This window comes from Triticum aestivum, chromosome 3D (genome assembly GCF_018294505.1).
Source record: "Triticum aestivum cultivar Chinese Spring chromosome 3D, IWGSC CS RefSeq v2.1, whole genome shotgun sequence".
Taxonomy (NCBI): Eukaryota; Viridiplantae; Streptophyta; class Magnoliopsida; order Poales; family Poaceae; genus Triticum; species Triticum aestivum.
In genome coordinates, this window is record NC_057802.1 from 615,317,650 (window position 1) to 615,340,981 (window position 23,332).

Genomic DNA, 23,332 nt, shown 5'->3' on the forward strand with positions numbered 1-23,332 from the left:
CACACCTTAGTACTCTTTGGGTGTTAATCACATAGCGATGTGAACTAGATTATTGACTCTAGTAAACCCTTTGGGTGTTGGTCACATGACGATGTGAACTATGGATGTTAATCACATGGTGATGTGAACTATTGATGTTAAATCACCTGGCGATGTGAACTAGATTATTGACTCTAGTGCAAGTGGGAGACTGAAGGAAATATGCCCTAGAGGCAATAATAAAGTATTATTTATTTCCTTATATCATGATAAATGTTTATTATTCATGCTAGAATTGTATTAACCGGAAACATAATACATGTGTGAATACATAGACAAACAGTGTGTCACTAGTATGCCTCTACTTGACTAGCTCGTTGATCAAAGATGGTTATGTTTCCTAGCCATAGACATGAGTTGTCATTTGATTAACGGGATCACATCATTAGGAGAATGATGTGATTGACTTGACCCATTCCGTTAGCTTAGCACTTGATCGTTTAGTATGTTGCTATTGCTTTCTTCATGACTTATACATGTTCCTATGACTATGAGATTATGCAACTCCCGTTTACCAGAGGAACACTTTGTGTGCTACCAAACGTCACAACGTAACTGGGTGATTATAAAGGTACTCTACAGGTGTCTCCGAAGGTACTTGTTGGGTTGGCGTATTTCGAGATTAGGATTTGTCACTCCGATTGTCGGAGAGGTATCTCTGGGCCCTCTCGGTAATGCACATCACTTAAGCCTTGCAAGCATTGCAACTAAAGAGATAGTTGTGGGATGATGTATTACGGAACGAGTAAAGAGACTTGCCGGTAACGAGATTGAACTAGGTATTGAGATACCGACGATCGAATCTCGGGCAAGTAACATACCGATGACAAAGGGAACAACGTATGTTGTTATGCGGTCTGACCGATAAAGATCTTCGTAGAATATGTGGGAACCAATATGAGCATCCAGGTTCTGCTATTGGTTATTGACCGGAGAGGTGTCTCGGTCATGTCTACATAGTTCTCGAACCTGTAGGGTCCGCACGCTTAACGTTACGATGACAGTTATATTATGAGTTTATATGTTTTGATGTACCGAAGGAGTTCGGAGTCTCTGATGAGATCAGGGACTTGAGGAGGAGTCTCGAAATGGTCGAGACGTAAAGATCGATATATTGGACGACTATATTCGGACATCGTAAAGGTTCCGAGTGATTCGGGTATTTTTCGGAGTACCGGAGAGTTACGGGAGTTCGTATTGGGCCTTAATGGGCCATACGGGAAAGGAGAGACAGGCCCCAAAGGGAGGCCGCACCCCTCCCCATGGACTAGTCCGAATTGGACTAGGGAGGGGGGCGCCCCCTTCCTTCTTTCTCCTTCTCCCTTCCCTTCTCCTATTCTAACAAGGAAAGGAGGAGTCCTACTCCCGGTGGGAGTAGGACTCCCCCCTTGGCGCGCCCTCCTCCTTGGCCGGCGGCCTCCTCCTTGCTCCTTTATATACGGGGGCAGGGGGCACCCCATAGACACAACAATTGATCATTGATCTCTTAGCCGTGTGCGGTGCCCCCTCCACCATATTACACCTCGATAATATCGTAGCGGTGCTTAGGCGAAGCCCTGCGTCGGTAGAACATCATCATCGTCACCACGCCGTCGTGCTGACGAAACTCTCCCTCAACACTCGGCTGGATCGGAGTTCGAGGGACGTCATCGAGCTGAACGTGTGCTGAACTCGGAGGTGTCGTGCGTTCGGTAATTGATCGGCCGGATCGTGAAGACGTACGACTACATCAACCGTGTTGTGTTAACGCTTCCGCTTTCGGTCTACGAGGGTACGTGGACAACACTCTCCCCTCTCGTTGCTATGCATCACCATGATCTTGCGTGTGCGTAGGAAATTTTTTGAAATTACTATGTTCCCCAACAGTTTTTGGGGGTTAATTTCGGTGTTTCATGTATTGTGTTAGCTAGCTAATTAATAGAGAGAAGTGTCCTCTCTTATCTCCGTGCTTGGTCGACGCTATGTACTATATACGTATAGAGAGGACTAGACACGCTAGCTAGTAAGCAAATGAAGGAAACAGAAGATCGTCATGAACATATGCATACAGAGCCACCTCTCCTTCTCCGAGAGATGGTCGAACAACAAGTTCTCGTATATCTATCCGACACTACCAGCTACATATATACAATAATTATCTCTTACAATATAATCTCCTAATTATATATGAACACAGGGCCCACATAGTATTCTCCGTTTTCAGCGATCACGTGGTCAAGGAAGAATGCCGCCAATTCCTCTTGAATTGCTCGCATACGATCTGGTGGTAGGAGTTCATCCCGCATCCGAAAGATCTAATTTGAAGAAGGGGGTCAATACATATATATATATATGAATAAATGAAACTCAACACAAATGATGGTAATAAAATAAAATTGTGAATATTATTGCTTACGCACTTCATATTGTTCGTCAGAGTAGCCCCGCTCACAGGTCGTGTGGCGGATGGACTCGCAAATGTAGTATCCACAGAAATCATTCCCTTGTTCCTGCCACAACCACTTTACAAGAAATAGAGGTCAATCAAACTGATAAGCAAGCATGCTAAATGGTATTGATGAAACTAGCGCTTGAATCACTAGGAGATGCGCGGAACATGCTACTATAGTACTTACTTTCGGGTGTCTAAATTGCAGCTTCTTCGGCAGTCCCGGAGCTTTTTTGGTGAATTTTCTCCAAACCCTGCCAGACAAAGAAAACAATTACTTGATATCAGGAAATGAACAAAGTTGCTGATATGGTGGATAATGATTGATTTAACTTACTTCTCGAGCATTTGAGTCATGTCCGCATAGTCCTGGGGATCTTTTCGTCTCAAGTCTAAGACGGTTACTAGTCCCTGCTCAAGCTTAATCTCTAGGAGAATATAGTGGAAGCTGCGCACGCATGCATAAGTCATCAATTACATTACTATAACCTGGACTAATAAGGGAAACCGAATATGCACAAGACAGTAACACTCACTTGAAGTTGTAAGGAAAGAGTATTATATCTTTGTTTTCATTTATTACCAACGATCGTAGCAAGTTGGCCTCGGTATTTTCGGCATGATATTTAACCTCAGTTGCATCTATGAGATTTGTGTTAATGAACCCAATATCACCGATTTGTCTTTTCTTCAATTCGGCGATCTTCAATCTGCATAATATAGTGAGGATAATTATAAATACATGCAATGAAAGAGCTGACCTATATAGAGAGACTTAATGACAGAAGTAGTACTACTTACAGACAGTAGCAAGTGACCGTTGATTTATCGAGGGCCTTTTGATTGAAAAACTGGAAGAACTCCTCAAATGGAACATTCAACAGTTCAATTCCAACGAGGTCATGCTCCTCTTTAACTCTCAGCGTCAAAGTATTCCTCCCCCCAGACTCTCTGCAGGTTTTCATGTACCAATCATGGAATCTTCGCATCATCGTTGTTAGAGATCTTTCATCTTTGACGAGAGGCTTCCCGTACTCGTATCTGTGTTCCTCCACCTCCAAGAAATCATAATGTACATCGTCGGGCAGGTAATCTCCAAGATTGCTATAACCGGGCACCATCCTCAGATCATTAGCGACGATGTCGCTAGACACCTTGAGCGGGGGCACGATTGGTTCGCTTGTTCGCCGAGCTGGGCAATTTTTTTCCCAGCTCGTCATTCTTTTAACCTTTGATCACTGACAGTACTTCCCGACCGCTCCGCTTCGACAAATGTCTTTGCAATAATGCGTTCATAGTTGCCTTTCGGCGGAGACTTTGGTGGTTTTGTCAGGGTAGCCAGAGTGTGCTTCGCTTTCACCGGATCTACCTTCTCCTCCGGAGGTGGATGTTTCTTTGCTTTCACCCCTTTAAAGAAGTTCGTCACTTCGGCTCGCGCGATCTTCGCGTTCTCCTCCGAGGTCCTCTCGTATGGTAACTTCTCTGGAGTCTTCAGAGAAGGACCGAATCTATATTGCCTCCCGCCTCTGGCTGTACTGCTAGATGCCAGCAGAGCAGACGGAGTGGCTGCGGCTGTCTTCTTTCCTTGCTTATGAGGCGGAGGAGAAGGACTACGACGCGCCGGAGCAGCCGGAGCGGCGGCGGGTCTCTTCCGCCCTTGCTGATGAGGCGGAGAAGGAGGAGGCTAGCTGCTCGGGCGCGCCGGCGCAGGCGGAGTGCCGCCACGCGCCGGAGAAGGAGGCTGAGTGCCCTGATCACTCGCCGGAGGAGGAGGCGGAGGAGGAGGCGGAGTGCCCTTACTCGCCGGAGGAGGAGGAGGAGGCGGAGGCGTCCAGTTCGGAAGGTTGATGAGCTCCTTCCGCCATAGGCATGGAGTCTTCAGAGCAGAACCCAGCCGAGTCTCCCCTTCACCGGTAGGGTGGTCAAGCTGGAGGTCCTCAAATCCCTCCATTATTTCGTCCACCGTCACCCTAGCATATCCTTCTGGAATCGGACGACGGTGAAAAGTTGCGCCGGGTTCAGGAGGTCCAACAGAGCCGACAGCCGCCTTGACTTTGAAGTTCTGCCATTGCATCATAAGGTGGCAATGTTGAGACTCTGTGATAGCATCCACGGGGTAGCTAGCAGGAGCCGTCAAGACATGCTCCGGCTGAAGCAGCTCGGTGGAAGCCACGCTGCTTCTCCGCTGAGATGGCGGGGTAGCTTCGGGGGTAGTTTCGGCAGGTCGCTTTCTGCGAGCTACGTCTCGTTCCTCTAGCGCTTGAACCCTTTCGTGCAGCTTCTGAATTTGGGTCTGCTCCACTTTTTTCCTCCTCTCCTGGCATTTGTAACCGCCTGCGTCCGGAAAACCAGCCTTCCACGGAACGGAGCCTGGCGTGCCTCGTGTCCGTCCAGGGTGCTCAGGATTCCCGAGGGCCATTGTGAGCTCGTCGTTCTCTCTGTCTGGAACGAACGTCCCTTGCTGCGCTGCATCGATATAGTGCTGAAGCCTCTTGACTGGTATTCTCATTTGCTCGTCCGTCCAAACGCACTTCCCTGATACAGGGTCCAAGGTTCCGCCAGCCCCGAAGAACCAAGTCCGGCAACGGTCTGGCCAGTTCATTGTCTCTGGTTCGATCCCTTTATCAAGTAGATCATTCTCGGCCTTGGCCCACTTAGGCCGGGCTTTGAGGTAGCCACCTGACACAGTGAGATGGTGAAGCTTCTTCTTCGCAGCATTTTTCTTGTTTGTCGCTGACATCTTCTTACTCTTTTCCGATGTCTTGTGGGCCACAAATGCGGGCCAGTGATCTCTGATCTTCTCATATTTGCCGATGAATTCTGGTGTCTCTTCTTTGTCGACAAACGTTTTCAGCTCATTCTTCCACCTCCTGAATAGGTCTGCCATCTTCTTAAGAGCATGAGACTTGATTAATTGCTCTTTAACTGGCTTCTCCGGATCCTCCTCTGGCGGTAGGGTGAAATTTGCCTTCAGCTCAGTCAAAAGATCATCTTTCTGCATATCATTGACATAAGACACCTCAGGGTCTTCCTTCTTAGGCTTATACCATTGGTGGATGCTGATCTGGATCTTGTCCCTAACAAGAACCCCGCACTGAGCAGCAAATGCTTCCTTTGTCCGGATGGGTTCAATCGGTTGGCCGTCGCGCGCGATTGCTGTGATCTCAAACCTTTCATCCGAGCGCAACTTTTTCTTCGGGCCTCGTCTCTTTACCGAAGTTGTGCTCGATCCGGAGGGCTAGAAAAAAGAAGAAAGACGAGAGTTAATTAATATGTTTACATACCAAAACAATGAATGCATCAATTAGCTAGTCAGCACAGGCTTAACTAATATATTTACCTGGCCGGACTCTGTTCGGTCACCGGAGCCGTCACCACGGGCTCCTTCTTGCACCAGCATTGGGTCACCGGAGCCATCATAATCATGTCTTTCCTCCTCCACTCTTCGATCGCCGTAGCCTGCTTCTTCACCCTGTTCTTCCAGACCATCATTGTCGTTAAGATACGACAAGACATCACCTCCGGCTAAGATTATGTCCCCCAACACCTCTTCTGCTTCCTCGTCTCGTCCGTGCTCCATTGTTTCTGCAAATATTACAACATGGCAATTATTACACAAACATGACAGCAGGTGGATATATTAGTGCAAACGTAGACCTAGCTTATCCCGGGTTTGGGGTGGCCTCGGCAACGCTTCAAGGGTAGGGGCGCGGCGGGAGGGGGTAGGAAACCGACATCGTTTTTTTCTAGGGTTTGGGTGTCCTCGAGAGTTTTGGTTGAGCGAGAGGGCCGGGGGGTGCTCCCGTGGTATAAGTTATCACGGTCGAAGTTATCCGGGAGGGGGTTATATCGACAACGACGACATACATACATGGGAAAATAATGTTATCAGGGAGGGGGTAGGTCGAACCCCCCCCCCTCGTGTTGAAGTTATCGGGACACGGGGTATATCAACAACGACATATCCGATAAAAAATAAGAAGACGAAGAAGAAATAAAAAGAGGAGAAGAAGATATTAATAGAGAAGAAGATTGAAGAAAAAGAAGAATATTGAAGATATTAATAGAGAAGAATATTCTATTTTCTCTTCTTCTTCTCTATTCCTTTCTTCTTCTCCTCTTCTTTTTCTTCTTTTTTCTTCTTCTTATTTATTTCTCCTCTTCTTCCTCTCCTCTTCTTCTCCTTTCTTCCTCTTCTTATTTTCCTTTTTCCTCTCATTCTTTTTCTTCTTCTTCCTTTCCTAGCTAGATACTCCCTCCATTCCAAAATATAGTGCGCCCGCGCTTCCCGAGGTCGAACTTTGACCATAAATTTAACGAACGAGACCGACTGCGGCGGGTGAAAAAATTACATAATTAAAAACTTCTTTCGAATACGAATTCACTGATATAATTTTTGCTCCCGCCGCAATCGGTCTTGGTAGTTAAATTTACGGTCAAAGTTGAAGCACAGAGATAGAGGAAGCACTACATTGTGGAATGGAGGGAGTATATAAAACTTTTCTAAAAATGTAACTTTTGCATATATACATGGAAAAAAATGTTATCGGGGAGGGGGTATATCGACCCCCCCCCCCTCGACCCTCTTTTCCTTCTTCTTCCTTCTTCCTTCTTCCTCTTTTCTTCTCCAACACAAAACACATCTCATCTCATCTCATTTCATCCAAAAATAATTCTTTGCAGATAAACATACATACATTTACTTTTTTTTCTTAAATGTTACATATGAACATTTTCTTAAATGAGCATATGAACATTTTCTTAAATATTAATGAGCATATGAACATACATATCACCAAAAAATAGACCTTTTTCTTGGTAACAAAAAAAAATGCAAAAACGAGCATTATACAGCATATACAGAGCATTGTACAGTGAACATACATACATACATCGTAACAAAAAAATGAAAAATAGGCCGGTGGTCGGCGACGGCGACGATGGTTGGCGGTGGCGCGCGCTTACGGATGGCGTGCGGGGACGGCAATGAGAAGGAAAGGGAAGGAGGCAGGGGCTCACAGCGCGGGGAGGGGTCGAGGTCGCCGGCCGGAATCGGTGCGGCGGCGGACGAACGGCCTCGGGGATGAACGGGTCGCGGGAGCCGGCGTGGTGCTTCCCCGCAGCGACGGCGACGACGGGCGCGGGCGACGACGACGGCATCGGCGGGCGGCGTTGGGGCAGCCTGGCGGCGACGGGGCAGGGGCGACGACGGGGGCGCGCGGACGGCGTCGGGGCGGCGCGCGGACGGCGTCTGGGCGGCGGGCGGCGTCGGGGCAGCGGACGGCGTCGATCTGGGCAGCCTGGCGGCGTCGATGAGCTCGGCGTCGTCGGGCGGGCCGGGGGCAACTGGCGATGAGTTCGTCAAATTTTCCTAAGTGCTAATTATATACCCAGGCCTTTGGTCCCGGTTCATAGCAGCAACCGGGACCAAAGACACCCTTTAGTCCCGGTTGGTGCCACCAACCGGGACTAAAGGGGGGGCATTGGTCCTGGTTGTTGCCATGAACCGGGACCAAAGGGTGGCATTGGTCCCGGTTCGTGCCACCAATCGGGACCAATGGCCTTGCACAGCGGCGTGGTGGTGGGAGTTTAGTCCCACCTCGCTAGTTGAGAGCGTCGACTACCTGTTTATAAGCACTGCTACCTCCTCTCTCTCGAACTCCTCTGAACTGCACGCCTATGGGCCTAATTTGACACTACTTTGCCTGTGGGCCTGTTGAGCCTTTTGCGGGCCTGAATCCTGGCCCAACTTGCTAGGTTTCTAGTCGGATTCAGGCCGTGGTGGCCCAAGAGGTGGCATTTTTTTAATTTTGTTTCCAGTTTTTTTGTTTTCTTTGTTGCTTTATTTTTTTTATTTCGTTTCTACTTACAACAAAATACTTACTGTTGCTATTTTATTTATTTTATTAAGGTTTATTTATTTTGTTTTATTATAGTTTATTTTATTTTGTTTTTACTTATTTATTTTATAAAAGTTTATTTTATTTTGTTTCTACTTATTTATTTTATTTTATTTTGTTTCTACTTATTTATAAAGGTTTATTTTGTTTATACTTATTTATTTTATTTTATTTTTGTTTTTTGTATTTATTTTATGAAAATTCTTTTTGCTTTTAATGTTTTGAACAGAAAATACGTTGATAATTTTAGTTGCATAAATTCTATATAATTTTAGTTTCAATAATACTAGAGGTTTATAAAAGCTTTTTAGTTGATTCCTTAGTACCGGTTCTTTCTGCCCTTTCTGACTTCATTTGTTATTTTTCATGCATTTATTGATTATTTTGAGCTATAAGACCCTGAAATTGAAAAGCATTTCAAATGAACTCTGAAAAGGTTGAAAGTTGGCATGGTATCATCATTTCATCCACATAGCATGTGCAAGAAAGTTGAGAGGGTTACGGCAAAAACTGGATGCACTTCGTGTACAAAACGGACAATGGTATCATACTCGTCTGTTACAAAGTTGGCATGGTATCATCATAATAGTTGCGGGAGAAAGTCTTCACTTTTTCTTCACTTGTGTCATTTGCTTATTGCGCCGTAACCATGGATAATCTTCATCGTTTATCAGGATGCTTGGGTCAGCCTTGACTTTGAAGGGAGGAATTTCATGAAACTTTTCATAATTTTCAGACATGTCTGTCTTGCCCTCCACTCCCACGATGTCCATTTTTCCTGAAAGAACTATGTGGCGCTTTGGCTCATCGTATGATGTATTCGTTTCCTCATCTTTTCTTTTTCTCGGTTTGGTAGAGATGTTCTTCACATAGATAACCTGTGCCACATCATTGGCTAGGACGAACGGTTCGTCAGTGTACCCAAGATTTTTCAGATCCACTGTTGTCATTCCGTACTGTGGGTCTACCTGTACCCCGCCTCCTGACAGATTGACCCATTTGCACTTAAACAAAGGGACCTTAAAATCATGTCCGTAGTCAAGTTCCCATATGTCCACTATGTAACCATAATATGTGTCCTTTCCCCTCTCGATTGCTGCATCAAAGCGGACACCGCTGTTTTGGTTGGTGCTCTTTTGATCTTGGGCGATCGTGTAAAATGTATTCCCATTTATCTCGTACCCTTTGTAAGTCAATACAGTCAAAGATGGTCCCCTGGACAACGAGTACAGCTCATCACAAACAGTGTTGTCACCTCTGAGACGTGTTTCCAACCAACTGCTGAAAGTCCTGATGTGTTCACATGTAATCCAGTCGTCGCACTGCTCCGGGTGTTTGCAGCGCAGACTGTTCTTGTGTTCATCAACATACGGGGTGACCAAGGTAGAGTTCTGTAGAACTGTGTAGTGTGCTTGAGACCAAGAATATCCGTCCCTCCATATTATGGAGTCCCCTCCAAGCGTGCCTTTTCCAGTCAGTCTCCCCTCATACCGCGATTTAGGGAGACCTATCTTCTTAAGGCCAGGAATGAAGTCAACACAAAACCCAATGACATCCTCGGTTTGATGGCCCATGGAGATGCTTCCTTCTGGCCTAGCGCGGTTACGGACATATTTCTTTAGGACTCCCATGAACCTCTCAAAGGGGAACATATTGTGTAGAAATACGGGCCCCAGAATGACAATCTCGTCGACTAGATGAACTAGGACGTGCGTCATGATATTGAAGAAGGATGGTGGGAACACCAGCTCGAAACTGACAAGACATTGTGCTACATCACTCCTTAGCCTTGGTATGATTTCTGGATCGATCACCTTCTGAGAGATTGCATTGAGGAATGCACATAGCTTCACAATGGCTAATCGGAAGCCCCCTCAATGCAACCGGAAGCAGTTGTGTCATAATCACGTGGCAGTCATGAGACTTTAGGTTCTGGAACTTTTTCTCTGGCATATTTATTATTCCCTTTATATTCGACGAGAAGCCAGTCGGGACCTTCATACTGAGCAGGCATTCAAAGAAGATTTATTTCTCTTCTTTCGTAAGAGCGTAGCTGGCAGGACCTTCATACTGCTTCGGAGGCATGCCGTCTTTTTCGTGCAAACGTTGTAGGTCCTCCCGTGCCTCAGGTGTATCTTTTGTCTTCCCATACACACCCAAGAAGCCTAGCAGGTTCACGCAAAGGTTCTTCGTCACGTGCATCATGTCGATTGAAGAGCGGACCTCTAGGTCTTTCCAGTAGGGTAGGTCCCAAAATATAGATTTCTTCTTCCACATGGGTGCGTGTCCCTCAGCGTCATTCGGAACAGCTAGTCCGCCGGGACCCTTTCCAAAGATTACGTGTAAATCATTGACCATAGCAAGTACGTGATCACCGGTACGCATGGCGGGCTTCTTCCGGTGATCTGCCTCGCCTTTGAAATGCTTGCCTTTCTTTCGACATTGATGGTTGGTCGGAAGAAATCGACGATGGCCCAGGTACACATTCTTCCTGCATTTGTCCAGGTATATACTTTCAGTGTCATCTAAACAGTGCGTGCATGCGTGGTATCCCTTGTTTGTCTGTCCTGAAAGGTTACTGAGAGCGGGCCAATCGTTGATGGTTACAAACAGCAACGCGTGCAGGTTAAATTCCTCCTGTTTGTGCTCATCCCACGTACGTACACCGTTTCCATTCCACAGCTATAAAAGTTCTTCAACTAATGACCTTAGGTACACATCAATGTCGTTGCCGGGTTGCTTAGGGGCTTGGATGAGAACTGGCATCATAATGAACTTCCGCTTCATGCACATCCAAGGAGGAAGGTTATACATACATAGAGTCACGGGCCTGGTGATGTGATTGCTGCTCTGCTCCTCGAAAGGATTAATGCCATCCGCGCTTAAACCAAACCATACGTTCCTTGGGTCACCTGCAAACTCAGCCCAGTACTTTCTCTCGATTTTTCTCCACTGCGACCCGTCAGCGGGTGCTCTCAACTTCCCGTCTTTCTTACGGTCCTCACTGTGCCATCGCATCAACTTGGCATGCTCTTCGTTTCTGAATAGACGTTTCAACCGTGGTATTACAGGAGCATACCACATCACCTTCGCAGGAACCCTCTTCCTGGGGGGCTCGTCATCAACATCACCAGGGTCATCTCGTCTGATTTTATACCGCAATGCACCGCATACCGGGCATGCGTTCAGATCCTTGTACGCACCGCGGTAGAGGATGCAGTCATTAGGGCATGCATGTATCTTCTGCACCTCCAATCCTAGAGGGCATACGCCCTTCTTTGCTGCGTATGTACTGTCGGGCAATTCGTTATCCTTTGGAAGCTTCTTCTTCAATATTTTCAGTAGCTTCTCAAATCCTTTGTCAGGCACAGCATTCTCTGCCTTCCACTGCAGCAATTCCAGTACGGTACCGAGCTTTGTGTTGCCATCTTCGCAATTGGGGTACAACCCTTTTTTGTGATCCTCTAACATGCGATCGAACTTCAGCTTCTCCTTTTGACTTTCGCATTGCGTCCTTGCATCGACAATGACCCGGCGGAGATCATCATCATCGGGCACATCGTCTAGTTCCTCTTGATCTTCAGCAGCTTCCCCCGTTGCAGCATCATTGGGCACATCGTCTGGTTCCTCTTAATCTTCAGCAGCTTCCCCCGTTGCAGCATCACCGTATTCAAGGGGCACATAGTTGTCATCGTCCTCTTCTTCTTCGCCGTCTTCCATCATAACCCCTATTTCTCCGTGCCTCGTCCAAACATTATAGTGTGGCATGAAACCCTTGTAAAGCAGGTGGGTGTGAAGGATTTTCCGGTCAGAGTAAGACTTCGTATTCCCACATTTAGGGCATGGACAACACATAAAACCATTCTGCTTGTTTGCCTCAGCCACTTCGAGAAAATCATGCACGCCCTTAATGTACTCGGAGGTGTGTCTGTCACCGTACATCCATTGCCGGTTCATCTGCGTGCATTATATATAATTAAGTGTGTCAAAAACCATTACAGAACATCATGAATAGATAATTAAGTGACCAAATTAATAGAAGTTCATCATCACATTAAAACCAAAGTACATACATAGTTCTCATCTAACAACATATAGCTCTCCAGAGCATCTAATTAATTAAACCATACATCTAAAGTAAGAATTTTTTTCTTTCAGAAAGAAGATAAGAACAAGAGGCTCACCACGGTGGTGCCGGCGACGAGATCGGCGCGGGCAATCGACGGCGGTGAAGACGGGAATGGGACGTGACGGGCCGCTAAACCTAGACAAATCTCGAGGAAAATGGAGCTTTGAGGTTGAGCTTCGAGAGGAGAAAGCTTAACTAGTGTGGCTCAGGCATTTCATCGAACATCTCATTGCATAGGAGGTGAGCTAGAGCACCACAAAGCCCTCCCCTCGCCGGCCAGAGAAAACAGAGCACTGGGGTATATATAGGCACCTCATTGGTTCTGGTTCGTGGCATGAATCGGGACTAAAGGGCAGCCTGTGGTCCCGGTTCAAGCCACCAACCGGAACCAATGGTGGTGAGCCAGGAGCGAGGACCATTGGTCCCGGTTTGTCCCACCAACCGGAACCAAAGGGACCAGACGAACCGGGACCAATGCCCCCACGAGGCCCGGCAGGCCCCCGGCCTCACGAACCGGGACCAATGCCCCATGGGTCCCGGTTCTGGACTGAACCGGGACTAATGGGCTGACCCGGCCTGAACCAAAACCCTCTTTTCTACTAGTGGAGGAGCTGCTCGGCCTGGGCTGTCCCCGGCGCCATGGCCTCAGGGACAAGAGGGCAAGAGAAGAACGGCTTGATTGATTACGGCCGCTGCTGCTTCTTCTTATAAAATATGTATATTGTTGCTCCGTTCCTCGTCCTCATTTCCTCGTATTCCTTGTAAAATATTGCTGCTCGGTTGTTGTTGCCGCTATGGCCGGCCGTCGCCGGCAAGAGAAGAATGGTTTGATGTCGGCTGCTATCGCTGCTTCTTTTAAGATATTGTTGCGGGTCAGGTGATGTCTTGTCTATTCCACTGTACTCTTGTCCTCTGCTGTAAGTTAGCGCCAAATCTTGGAGCTAAAAAGAGCTTTGCCACCGTTTGAATCTTTCAGCAATGGTACGTACCGTCCGCGGTTCTGCTAAATCAAAGTGGCCTCGCACAGATTTTTCTTACGTCTAAATCGATGCCTTCGCGCGTCGAGATTCACGCGCATGATGGATACATATCAAGAATTCAAGATCCGTCGAGGCCACCAGTGTCCTCTCCTTCGTGAATCCTCTCCTCGTCGCTGACCGTTTCCGTTGGGCAAAAGGGCAAAAGCCCTTGTGGTGACTGACGGCGGGCAGACACATTGGATTCTTTTGATCTCGATGGTGATCACCATGGTTGCATATCGGAAGGAGGCGACGGTTCTGGTGGGTCTGTGTAGCGCGTCGGCGTCCTCGCTGCAAATTGTAGTTACCACAAAAAGGTTATTGTGAGGATTCCTCCCTCTGGACCAGGTGGTTGGCTTTGGCAATGAGATGCAAACTATGACGAAGGCTTGACGCAGAGGGGAGGTTGGGCAGCGGCGATGATTTCACACCGCATGTACCTGCTGGGATCGCAAAAAAATGATGGTGACAACACATGAGTGATGTCTATGGTGGTGCTATCGCGCACCCGGTCTTGAGCTCCAAGGTGAAAGTCTAGGTCTAACCGAGTTGGTTATACCTGGCAATGACGACATTTTTACGCCGTTACCTTGTTGAAGGCATTGCTTGGATATGCTTAGACTTGTTCTTCAGGGTGAAAATCTAGATCTAGCCATAGGTGGCTTGAGTGCCGCTCCCTTCCTAAAGGCGTTGTTGTTGAAGAACCTCCTCATTCGTGCGGTGTCATAAGATGATTGGTGCGGATATGGTCATTGTTGTAGTTTGCTGATCGCGGATTTGTTCGTTTTTTTCGTGCCTACGCATAGTTTTGGTCTTATATGACTTTGCTATTTTGCTGGCGTGTTTTTTGTGTGCGTGTATTGTTGGCTGTGTGCATCTTAGCTATCCAGAGGCCGGGTGTGTGCTCATTGTGTTTGTGTCATCTTGATGCTCCATTCTGAATCAATAATATTCACCGTTTGTCGAAAAATAAAAACAACTCCACTCCTTCTGGAAACTCCACATGCCGATTTGGCGCTTTAACTATAAATACATCAACAAAGCCTTTTGAGTCTAAAATAAATAGGGATAGCCTAGAGTTGAGACCCATAAGATCTCGAAACCAAGTCATGGATCTGTCATGTGGGCATCATTTGGCGCTTATAACTATAAATAACTTCAGTTTTAGTTCTCATTCAATGAACATTTTCATTGGGTACATTGTCATTTGCAGACCTTAATCGTTAATAATAGGAAGATCAAAGTCATTACAAATGTCAGCAGCAAAACTATCTGAAACAGGGTGTAGCCAAGTGTAAACCAGATTTTTTTTAATTTCGTTTTTTACAGCAGCAAAACTATCTGAAACAGGGTGTAGCCAAGTGTAAACCAGATTTTTTTTTTAATTTCGTTTTTTATTTTTTTATTTTTCTTTTCCATTTTCGACTTTTTTCTACTTTAAATAATTTGGGACTTAACAAAATTCCGAAAATTAATAAAACGAGAAATTTTAAATAAAATGTTTAATAAATCATAAAATGTTTGTGCATTCAAAAATGTTCGTGATTTTGTAAAAAAAATGGTTTGCTTATTCAAAAAATACTCGAACTTTTGGAAACAAATGTTCGGTAAATAAAAAATGATTTTTTTTTAAAAAAGTTCGTGTATTATTAATGAAATTGAACAAAACTTCGCCAATTCAAAAAATGTTCATGAATGGAAAAATATAATAAAAATTCAAAAATTGTTCATGAGTTACAAAATAGTTTATTCATTCATAAAATGTTCACTGATTCAAAAAATGATCATCCATTTCAAAAAGTGTTCGTTAAATCAGTAAATGTTCCTTCAGTCAAAAAAATCATCGATTCTAGTAATGTTCGCCTATTCAAGAAAATTGTTTCAAATTTGTTTTGAAAATTGCAAATAGTATAAAATCTTCATGATTTCAAAAAATGATCTTGATTTTAGAAAATGTTCAAAATTTTGTAAAAGTGTTCATGGATATGAAAAATGTTCAGGCTTTCAAATATGTGCACGAGTTTAAAGAAAAATGTTCATGATTTCAAAAATTATTCATGATTTCATGAAATTGAGAGTGATAGTGTATCTCGGTGATGCAACAAAATGTGATCATTGCCATTGGTGATTATGATTTTCTTTTTCTCCCGTTGCAAGCGCACAGGCCCTTTTGCTAGTCATTACAAATGTCAGCAGCAAAACTATCTGCGGGTGTAGCCAAGTCTACAGCAGAAGTTCTAGCTTGAATATCCTGATGATTATTATTTTCATTGATGATGAATATTATTTTCACTTTGATGGCCATTACAATATGATGATTGCTGCCGCCCTGAACCTTTACTTAGTAGATCTCGACACGGTTGAATGCAGTTACATCCCGTGGAGGCGGCAAACTATTGCATGTTGGGTTGCACTGATACTTGCAGTCAATCTCTTTCGCTCCTTGGCTCCTTCCAGAGTGCCAGTCTCCAACAGCTTCTGCAATGGTCTGCTCCAAAAAGATGGCGACCAAAATGTATCAATACAACAAGAATATGGTATACCAAAGATAACATGGGTATGCAATGTGATTTGGTAGTCATCTTTTTAACTTCATGCCTTATTTTCAAGCCTCGGGGAGGTTGGCGAATGCCAAGAGACGCCGGAGAGCGATTGGCAGTGCGTGAAGCATGAATCGATGAACATGCCCCAGTCCTCCTTGTCTTCGACGACCTTCAAGTCATTGACCATCTTATTCCTCAATCCTATCGATGGAGAAGAACAACAATTTAGTGTTTCATGAAACGAAAAACCATTTGTGCTGAAGGTGGGAGGAAAAAAAAGAAATGGATTAACAGGCTAGGCCAACCATCGAGGACTTCAACTTGTGTAGAATTGCAGTTTCGGATATTTTCCTTGCAACTCAACCACGACTTGTCAGGAGCAGATGAATCAGGTACAAGAACATTTCGTATCTGGCAAAGAATCATCGACAAGACGGTGAGAATTCTAACACAGGCATGTGGATATAAAAACAAGAAGTAAATATTGAAAATTACCTGCCATGAATCATAACTAGGGTTGAGAATAAACATGGGGGTGCGGATGCTCTTAATAAGCTCTGCCGGGAAGAAACACTAGGAGAAACATTATCTCAGCTAACGGACTTACTGACATAATTTGATGACAGGCCAATGTGTGGGAACGAAATCAAATTATACAATGGAAACTACCTCGGTTGGCTCCTTGTTGGCAAGGCAATCCTTGGGCAACACTTTTCTAACATTCTGAAATTAATTTAGCAAAAGATGAAGACGAAATGATCTCAATGGCATTTCGTACCAAATAACAGAGTTTTACGAAAGCTTGTTCTTGTAGAGAAGTACAACAAGAATTAGAAGATGACCAGAAGGCTTGAATATAAACAAGACATGTCTGGTAAAGTTTTAAGAATGTTCGGCAGCTAACCTGGAGGTGAATGACTCTGTCGTAGAGAGACCAAAGGGACCTTTTTCCGGATATATCCTTTCTGCCAGAAAAAAGTAGTACTTTAGTTCAGGTGCACCGCTAGTGGATTACTTTTTTTTTTGCAAGAGCCTTACTCATCAAGGAAAAACCCAGCATCCGCAAAGCATTTAACTGAAACCTCCTGCGGAAATCTTGCACGAAAATCATCGCAATGCAGCATCATGGATAGAGCACCAGCAGAACAGCCTGTAAAGAGGGCCTGAAATGTGTAGAAACATGAGTTTTTTTTTTCTTTCATTTCCGCCGCTAAGCTTATATTAACCCAAGAAATTAAGTATGACCTGTGTAGCATTGGCGAGTCCTTTTTCCATGAGTTCGTCGATAACTGCTTCATAGATACGCAATCCTCTGAAGTATAGTGTGGTTCCATCCTACATAAGTACAAACAGAACATTACTTCGAGCAGCCAAAACAGCGACATACATCAGACAGAGGTTGAGAAAAAAATCACCTGTGCTTGAGCTTCAGCGTCACCAGAAAACGACGCCCCATCGCAGTACCGAACGTAGACTTTGTTCCAGTTATAGAAATCTATCAACACACCGACCAAAATTAGCGCAAGGACATGGGAAAAGATGGAACAAACAGGGAGGGGTCACTACCAAAGAGAAGCAACAGTGGTTACCAGGATTCTGTAGCTGATCGCCGCCGAGGATCCCATTACCCATGAACCGAATCGGTTTCATGAAGTTGGATGAACCTTTGGTGGACAGTCTGCTGTCCGAACATTCCTTGACTGTGCTGCACCAGCCTCCTCCCTTGAATGGTCGTTTTTAATTGGGAAAACATGCATGAATGTCAATTAATCAACTACTCCTATTTGCCATGCCTTGAGTCCACTTGCTAATTAAAGACCACCTTTTTTATAGAAAAGAAAAAGGTGACACAGGGAGGCATGTGCTTGATGGCGACAGAAGTTAGGAGCCGGGTCTCTCTCTATGTCAAAGCAGATTTTGATTATGAAATTTTGTTGCAATATATATTTTTGGTGGCGGCTAATTTGATTGCCTAACTCATGAAAAGGGAACAGAAAAACAGAGCAATGTTATGGCATAATTGATGGATGGTATGGTACATACCTCTAGATGGACGAGCCAACGGTCGGCGCCGTCGCCGGAGCCCCTCTGCAGGTGGTAACCGGGCGGTGTTCCGTCCACGCACACTGAAACAAACCAAATTAACTCAGATGAATGGCTGGAAGGAAGAAACCTAGATATAGTATAGTGCGAGGTACCTGCGCCCTTCTCCTTCGCGCCGGAGAGGAGGGTGAGCGCGACGCGCTCTGCTGGCGGCGGCGTGCGGAACAGCCTAGGACGGAGAGGGCCGGCGGCGGCGAGCAGCAGCACCAGCAGTAGGGCAGCGACGGCAAGCCCCCATACCGGTCGGCGGCGGCGGGGCTGCTCCTGGGGGAGGAGGAGCTGCTCGGTGGCGGCGGCCATGGCCGTGAGGGAGGGATCAATGCTCTGCTCTGGTGGATTTGAGCTTTGTTCCTCCTCTCATCGTGCACACCAGCCTTGCCACTTTAAGTAACCAGCTAGCTAGCTAGCTCAACAGTCTGCCACTGATGACTGATGTGACCTGATACCAGCAGTGTCGAGCAGCTGATGCTGCTGCTCCTGCTGATCACTGACCAGTGAGCAATGGATGCCAAGATAAGATTAGCACAAGGACTCGGCATCTCCCTCAAAAGAGGATTCAATTATTTTCAGATCTCATCAGTCCGTGGCTACAAACGAAACAGCAGCACACAACGTGTAGCACACTACACTACTTACCAATAAAGGATGCCACAGCCAAAAGCTTATATAGAAAGGGCATCTCATCTCATCTCACACAGCCTGGATTTCTCTTATTTATGTACACCAACCGTATCTATCTACACCTCCTCCGGGGTCCGGGGTCCCGGGCCACCGTCGGCGCTCATGACGCCTCGGCGGCGGGGAAACACGTCCGCGCCGCGGCGATCTCGTGTGAGAAGCCGCCTCCGCACTTGGGCTCTTGACCGTCGAAGGCGCTGTAGTCCAGCACCTCAGCCTCCTTCACTTCGCCTAAGCCTAGTTCGTCGGGGGAAGATGGCCTGAGGAGAAAATGTCTGTCAGCGTACGATGATTTCACACGCAGGATTCCTGAAGCATGGAAGCAAAGGTGGTAATACGAAATGTTTGTGGTCTTACCCGGGCACGTCGAGAGCAGGCGGGTTGTGGGCGGCATCATGGAGGCCACCGCTCTTCTTGCCGTTCCCGCACGACTTCCTCTTCTTCTGCTTCTGTTTCTGCTTGCCCTTGTCCTTCTTCCTGGACCTGGAGCGCTGTTGGTGGCCCTTCACCGTGTGGTCGACAGAGGTGACCGGGGGGTCGTATACATCTGGGGCCCACTTCACGCGGCAGGCTCCAGTTGGCGATGCTTCACCGCCGCTTCTCTCGCGGCCTCCTTTCATAGCAGAGACGAGAAGCCTTGACGTCGACTAGACAGAAAATAGGAAGAGAATGTGAGTCAGGGAACGATAAAACTGTATTATCAATCAGAAAAGCTACCACGATTACAGTACCAACTTATCGTGATGGCCCAGCTTAAATGTACCAATACCACTACAGCACCACCATAGCAGGTAGGAACAGAACTGAACTCCGCACAGTTTCATGATCAATCTAACATTACAAGTTTAAGCTTGCTTAGCTCTTTTAAATTAACACCACAGATTGATGAGCCTAGACAGCTCGACACAATAATTCGTTAGGCACAACAAATAGTATAATTGGCCTGGGAACTGAAAATTAAATGGCATGGTCTCATCAAACAAGTCAGTTAGAACTTCCGAATTCCCAGTGCGGACAGGTGAAACATGTTTCACAACATGAACACGGCTGAGAGGTTAGTAACACGCCACAACGTATTACCACTGCCTTCTGAATTTGCTAAAAACGTTTTTCACCAGCGAAAATCAATGCCAAGATATTACAGCAAGAACACCCATCTTACTGGTGTCCTTCCTACTTTCCCTTTAGCTAGTGGCTACACTAGATCTCAAGCACCCATTCCCTGTTCATAAAGATACCACACAGAGTATGCTAAAAGCATCGGCATAGCTGAAGCAAACACGGCATAATCTAACATGTTGAACTCACCGGAAAGGACGGCAAGCGCTCATAAGTTGAAGAGGCGTTTGGTTCACTGTGATCGGAGATTGCACGGGAGTTCCCATCACCTCCTTTGCCTCTCTTTATTCCTGAGCTGGGAGAACCTGAGATATCAACTTCATTGTCCAAAGAACCAGCATCCCTTGCTTGTTTATGAGTTCCCTCCTGGTTATGACGGAGTTCCACACAAGAACCTGGAGTCTGCCCTGCTGGAGGAAGTGCCTCCTCCAGCAGAACCATGTCATCCTTGCAGAGAGAAGAGGCACCGTGAGCCTCCATCAGCACTCTTTCAGAATCACAAGCCAAATCACCCATGGAGTCGCTTGTCACTGCAAGAAGGCAGTTAGATATTAGCGGAAGTGCATAGAAACTAGAGACCATCAATTCATAAAGTTATGGTCATCAGCAGATTGTGACGGTGGACAGGGATCTATTTGCATGTGTCTAAAATATAATCAAAGGGTCATAAGAAGCAACAGGAAGTGCCAATGGCCGGTCAAATTCCTGACCAACTTGTTGGTTGCCAAACAAGGCTAAATTCATAACCAAGCAAGTTTTGCATGCTGAATCTCATTCGTTGAACAAATTAAGTGCGCTACATCAAGGACAGACAGAATAGGTATTAGCAGCCATGCTCCACTGTCAGTCTCAAATGCAAAAAAACACAACACAAATTAAATAACAGCCATCATATCAGCGGATAACAAATCTGTGAAACTACATATCATCAATCGACAAAGTTTATGGTTATCACAAATGTGTGACTGTGGACGGAGATATATTTTTCTTGTGGTTAAAACATTTGAGGGCTCATAAGAAGCGATGAGAGGTGCCAGCGACAGGTCAGATTACCAGCCAACTTGTAGTTTGCCAAGCAAGGTTTACTTCATACTGAAACGAGTTTTGCATGATGAATCACATTAGTCGAACAGATCGAGTACATAGCAACCGCATCAGCGGATAAAATAAAATGCGTGAAAAATGCCTCTACTAATCCACTCCACTCTTGCTCTTGGGGGCCACTTGTTGCACTAACAGGAAGAGACCCCACACTAGCCCGAAAAATCAAATGCGTAAAATGCCGTGCAGAAGAGTGCTGTATATGCCACCCTTTCTACTTTGTGAACTCTCTACTTGGACTATCGTGGCCAGCTCACCGTATGTGGTGTGATCTTACTAGAAACAAACAGGGCAGGATCGCAGATGCTGTGAAGGCGCAGATCGGCAGGGCACGATCCCTGTCTGTTAATTACCTGAGGTGCTGAGCTGAGCTGGGTGGGGTCAGTCGCCGATCAACGGATGCGCAGATGGTGGTCGAGAAATGCCGCGGAAGGGGCGGCGAGGCAGGGGCGAGTGAGGGAGAGGGGGTTAGCTGGGTGAGGCGGCACGTAGAGGAGGGGAGACGAGGGGAGGGAGTTAGGAGAGGTGGGAGTGCCAAGGGCGGGGGGGAGGGGAAGGGGGCTTGAGCCGGGCGTCGCCGAACGAGGAGGAGGAGGTGGGTGCGGCGCCCGGCACCGGCTGCATCGTGGCCGAGCCGGCGCGCGGGGCTCCGCCGCCGCCGGAGGGACGGTGCGGGGGAGGTGGAGGAGGAGGCGGCCGGCGTCGGCGTCGGCGAGATCTGGATAGACGGAAGGAAGGTTCTGTTGGCTTGTGTTTGGAGGATGGAATGGGAATGCGCACTGTGGGAGGAGGGGGGAGGACGACGACGACTGGACCGAGGCCGGAAATATCTGCTGCAATGGGCCTGGGCTGGGTTCCAAAAGGCCCAGCCAAGATTGAGCCCAGCTCACTTGCTTACCATTTTTGGGAGCGCCGCCTACGTGGCACAATCAAATCCTTAGTTAAGAATGAATTACCCCTCATCCTGTCACCTTGTCATGCTAAAAAACGCCACTAGACACCATCATTGTCAGCTCAAAACTTATTTACCATGCCATATGACCAAAATAGTAATAGACCCACATGTCAGCACTGCCTCTTTTCTCACTATGATAAGGTGTGGGTCTCACTCAATCCTCAAAATCGTTCTTATTGCCCTGTAAAATTATTCGGTTGCTTACTACTGACAAGTGGGGGCACACTTATCATTGTGAGATAGAGAGTTGACATGTGGGTTTATAGGTATTTTGGTCATATAACATGGTTAACGAATTTGACCATACAGTAATGGTGTCTAATGACATTTTTAAACGAATATCTAAGGGAATGATGGCATTTTTTTGAAGTGTCTAATGCCATTTTGAGCCGGCCTCTCACGAAATGATGAATTTTTTTAGTAGTTATAATTTTTAATGGCAAAAGTGAGTAGTGGGACACAGCTAGCGAAAAAATGACAAAAACCCTTTTTTAATGTCTTGAACATATTATTTAAAACATCTGAGCATTCTTTTAAATGTCACATAATTTTTTTAATGGTACGAAAGATTTTAAAAAACTTAGATGAACATTTTTTACATTGTATAAACATTTTTTAAAATGTTGTAAATATTGTTTTCAAAACAAGTAAATATTTTTCAGACACATGAACATTTTTTATTTACATCTCTTTTGAACGCCAATAATATATTTTGAAATTTGCACGGACACTTCCAAACTCTGCATAAAGATTTCCAATATAACATCTTTATTCAGGTTTTGCAATGTAAATAAAATTATAAAGGAAAAAATCGAAACAAACGAGCGAATGAAGCAGTGTCCGACGCAGCTATGTTTCTTGGGTTGGCCACTTTAGGGAGCGATGTAGGCGATCTGTGCTCAGGATCATTGTTAACGATAAATAGCTACAGCCCACCTCTTCAGTTGTCTTTTTAGGTTTTTTACTTTTTATCTTTAAAAATAAGTTTTTGCTTTTCTTTGTTTTTTATAGGTTCTCACTGGTTTTCTCATTTTTATTTTTTATTTTTCTTTTTCTTTTTTAACACATGTTTCTATTTTTTTGTACATAAGGCATTCTTTTTGTTACATCAGGAATATTTTTTATACACATTTAACATTGTTCAAATACATGATGAACATAGACTAAAAAAAACATGATTAAAATTTTAAAAATATATGTTCTGATTTATACACATTACATTTTTATATACACATTGTACATCTTTATACATTTAAAAAAATCGAATACATTTTCTTGAATATGTTTTGAACTAAATATTTGTCTCATTCATGTTGAA

The 23,332-nt window shown here is 45.5% G+C and overlaps 2 protein-coding genes across 2 annotated transcripts; both read right to left on the reverse strand.

Moving 5' to 3' along the window:
* Positions 1-15,612: 15,612 nt before the first annotated feature.
* LOC123081032 (pectin acetylesterase 5) lies at positions 15,613-18,854 on the reverse strand. Its single transcript, XM_044504000.1, has 12 exons — positions 18,257-18,854; positions 18,102-18,184; positions 17,648-17,780; positions 17,474-17,553; positions 17,304-17,393; positions 17,097-17,221; positions 16,963-17,023; positions 16,728-16,781; positions 16,554-16,631; positions 16,364-16,469; positions 16,114-16,259; positions 15,613-16,003 (listed from the first exon to the last, which is right to left on the reverse strand). Exons 1-12 carry the CDS (start codon positions 18,459-18,461, stop codon positions 15,857-15,859), a joined length of 1,308 nt encoding a protein of 435 aa, XP_044359935.1. The 5' UTR covers positions 18,462-18,854; the 3' UTR covers positions 15,613-15,856.
* LOC123081036 (uncharacterized) lies at positions 18,702-21,752 on the reverse strand (the record flags this gene model as incomplete). The annotated part of the gene is given in 4 exon segments (XM_044504003.1): positions 18,702-19,099; positions 19,197-19,486; positions 20,148-20,488; positions 21,413-21,752. Coding segments are annotated over 3 exon segments (774 nt in total). The 3' UTR covers positions 18,702-18,942.
* Between the last annotated feature and the right edge of the window lie 1,580 nt (positions 21,753-23,332).